Raw genomic sequence first — 3,485 nt, 5'->3', positions numbered from 1 at the left:
CTGTGCCACAATGTTTAGACTGATTCTAATCTAAAAACGGATTTACAGAATATTACATGGATCTTACATGCAGTTTTTGAGCAAAATAAAATATAATTCTGCAAGTACAAATTCAACCCATAAACTTATGTGGGGGTGTGGGGTTGGAGTTATAAGTGTTTGTGAGAGAGTGTGCGTGTGTGTGTGTCTGTGTGTGAGTGCAAAGGGGTATAAATCTGTGAGAGTGTGCTGGTGAGTGTGGGGGTGTATGAGATAGGGCTTGTGTATGAGAGAGGGTTTGCGTGAGTATATGGGTTTGTAGGAGTGTGTGTGTCTGTAAGAGTGTCTGTGTCTGAGTGTATGCGTCTGTGTGTGTGTCTAGTGCAGTGGGGTCACCTGTAGTGTGACATGAACCCTAGGTGCTGGTTGAGGCCAACCCCATTGGTACTGAACTTGGCTCAGTTTCTGCTGATAACCAAGGGATGAAAGGGCTTGAGGGTTAAGAACAAACTGAGGTTGTGAGATCAGCCATGGAAGTGGCCTACTGTTGTGTATATGTTCGAATTTTCACTCCCTGTAAAAGTGAACTCACAGAAAACAGTGATACCCTCAGATTGTCAGTGAGAGACACAAGGTAAAGGACATTTTGAGCAACTTTCTTGGAATGTGCAGTGCCAGCATCCGGCCAGCTGGAAGGCGGGGCCGGTGTCTGACTGGCAGGCAGACTATCCAATCGGCGATGAGGGGGTGGGGTGAGTGGCTGGCCAATCAGGGATGAGTGGCTGGCCAATCAGGGAGGGGCCAGGAGGCGGGGCATTCAGCGGCAGGGCGGCGTGGGAGCGGAAGGTGAGGAGGGGGAGACACAGAGAGATAATGGAGGGCTGGGGGAGGGTATTCACCCCCACACCGGCCGGAAGTATCTCTCCAGGCGTCGTGGCGTGTACTCGAGCCTGGGGATTCGTGGTGCTGGCGAGGCCGCAGGGAAGCCCAAGGGCAGCCTGTCCTTGCTGGGTGTCCAGGCCCAGCCTCAGCCCCAGCCCCAGCCCCAGCTCCCGGCCCGAGTTCCAGCCCGAGCTCCAGGCCCAGCCTCCCGGCCCTCAGGGGATGGTAAAGGCTGCGGATCAGAGAGCGAGGCCGTTCGGCCCGAGCTGCCCCCTTGATAGAAGTAACCACATTGTCTTATTGAATGACGAGGCAGACACACAGGAGGCTGGAAGAACACAGCAGGCCGGGCAGCATCAGAGAAACCAACGTTTCATCCTTTTAGGAAGCCTATGTCAGAACAAAACCTGTTCCAGAACCAGCCCTGGAAAAAGGGTAATACCCAAAAGGTTGACTTCTCTACCTCCTGATGCTGCCTAACCTGCCATGCTCTTCCAACCTCCAGTGTGCCTGGTTTGGATTCCAGTATCTACAGTTTTTTTGACTCTAGGCAGGTTTGAGGGGCTGAATGGCCTATTCCTGCTCATTTAAAAAAATTCTTAAGCCCTTACCTGTTGCACTGTAAGTATTTACACATTTCCCTTCTGGATTTTATTGCTCTTGTTTGAAGTGCACAATTTCAGATTAATAAAGCATTGTTGGGATTAACCTGCAATTTTTAATTTTACTCTGTTTGGATTACTCTCTAGAAGGCGTCCTCAGACCTGCTCATTATGATTGTGCAATCCTTTACATTTAAGTTTATTCAGTCATATTAAAATTAAGAGTCATGATGTAGCTGACAAAGTGTAAGCTTTGTTTGGGTTCTTCAATTCCTCTAACTACCTCTACTTTTAATACACTCCTCACAGTTGTGCTTATATCATCTAGGATTATAATCTCCCTCCTCTCTGAAAACCCTGTAACCAGGAAGTTGGAGCTGATGTTCCTGCCCTCTTTAAAGCATGTTTCTGCATGCTGTGTTAGCCATGGTTTTGTGCTTTTGAGCACTTATCTGTGTATTGAGCTCATCCCCCTTATTCAGTTCACTCGTTGTGTTGACATGTATACTGTCAGTCACTGAAAAACTTTGTGTATTTTAGACCATAAGATAGAAGAGCAGAATTAGGCCATTCAGCTCATTGAGTTTGCTCTGCCAATCGATCATGGCTGACATGTTCCATTCTCTTGCCTTTTCTTTATAACCCTCGATCCCCTTACTATTCAAGAACCTATCTATCTCTGTCTAAAATGCACTCAATGACTTGATCTCTGCAACCCTCTGTGGCAATAAGTTCCACAGAGTCGCCATCCTCTGGCTCACCTTCTCTCTGTTCTACCTTTTATACTCATTTACTACTACTCCGCATTCTATTTTCAGCTTGACCTCTCTCTCTCTCTTTGGAATGTTATGTTCTCACAGTAAAACTTCCCAAAGAAAGTATTCCTGGTTCACTTCCTGGTAGAATGCTGTTGAATTAATATTGTACATTCCATTGCCCTAGTATTCCTCCTCATAAGATTGTGACCAAAGTTATACTTGACAGAATCCCAGAATAATCTGTATAAAACGTGCCATTGCTCCCAGAAGCTGAAAAACCATAGGTGGGAGAAGCAATAAACACTGCTGTAAACAAATTATTCTGCTTTAACTTTCACCTTGACTGGTTGGGAAAGAATTCTGGCCAAGTTAAGCAGCACGACTGATTTTGTTTTAAACTTATGGATGAGTAGTAGTGAATACTTGCAAAAATTAATGTCCATTTTTGTTATTGCACTATAATCTTGCTGACGTCATTTTGACAATCTGGTTTGCTATAGAAATTTTAAGATTGCAAATGAACTCAGCATTAAGATAATATTTTCTCTCTGCAGACGTCATGTGGCCTCTCTTGTGGGTTGCTATCCGTACATATGCACCCTATATAACCTTTCCTGTGGCTTTTGTAGTTGGGGCAGTAGGATACAACTTAGAGTGGTTTATTCGTGGGGAGCAAAAGCAGCCAGTTGAAGAGAAAAGCATTTTTGAATTGCGTGAAGAGAGAAAACTTGCTGAAATCACAGATAAAGATTGTACCAAAGTGCTAAGCCTAAAGGACAAACTTGAGTTCACGCCAAGGGCAGTGCTAAACAGGAATCGACCAGACAAGGCCAGTAATAGCTAGCCCACAAAAGAAAGCTATCTTCCAAATGCAGTTTGTGGATGCCCGATGACAGGACGTGTGTTGGAGTTCAAATGCTCACCTGACTGAGATTTTCCGATTTCAGGGGAAAATTGAAGTGGAGCTTGTTTTGCCAGTCTGCTGTGAAGTGAAAACTCTAAATTCTCTACTTTTATTGATCCTTCAAGAATTGAAAGCTCAGAGGAGTGGAATATGCTGTATCCGGATGAATGTATCTCAGTGCAATTTCCATTCCTTCCCACCACCACCACTACAACAAACCTGGATCTATTAACTGGTGCATTTTGTCATAAGTTAATGAAATGTCAAAATTCTTGATGTATTATGCATTTATTTAGAATTATTGTGGTTGGAATAGGTAAAGGTTTTGTTACCATTGAAAATAAAGTTACTGAAGAATGA

General features: G+C 44.5%; 1 protein-coding gene across 2 annotated transcripts; it reads left to right on the top strand.

Moving 5' to 3' along the window:
* The first annotated feature begins 771 nt into the window (after nt 1-771).
* smim12 (small integral membrane protein 12) lies at nt 772-3,485 on the top strand. Of its 2 annotated transcripts, none has more exons than XM_043717171.1 (2): nt 772-825; nt 2,776-3,485. In XM_043717171.1, the coding sequence occupies exon 2, from the start codon at nt 2,781-2,783 to the stop codon at nt 3,063-3,065; it is 285 nt and encodes a 94-aa protein (XP_043573106.1). In that variant the 5' UTR covers nt 772-825; nt 2,776-2,780; the 3' UTR covers nt 3,066-3,485. The 2 variants fall into 2 exon arrangements, with proteins under 2 accessions (XP_043573106.1, XP_043573108.1); XM_043717173.1 differs by lacking the exon at nt 772-825 and adding an exon at nt 874-1,482.

This window comes from Chiloscyllium plagiosum, chromosome 27 (genome assembly GCF_004010195.1).
Source record: "Chiloscyllium plagiosum isolate BGI_BamShark_2017 chromosome 27, ASM401019v2, whole genome shotgun sequence".
NCBI lineage: Eukaryota > Metazoa > Chordata > Chondrichthyes > Orectolobiformes > Hemiscylliidae > Chiloscyllium > Chiloscyllium plagiosum.
Note: the sequence above shows the minus strand (reverse complement) of the source record. Positions and strands in the feature narration are given on the sequence as shown.

Excerpts from the sequence above, each read along its gene's own strand:
- smim12 (XM_043717171.1), top strand. The coding sequence starts at position 2,781 with ATGTGGCCTCTCTTGTGGGTTGCTATCCGTACATATGCACCCTATATA.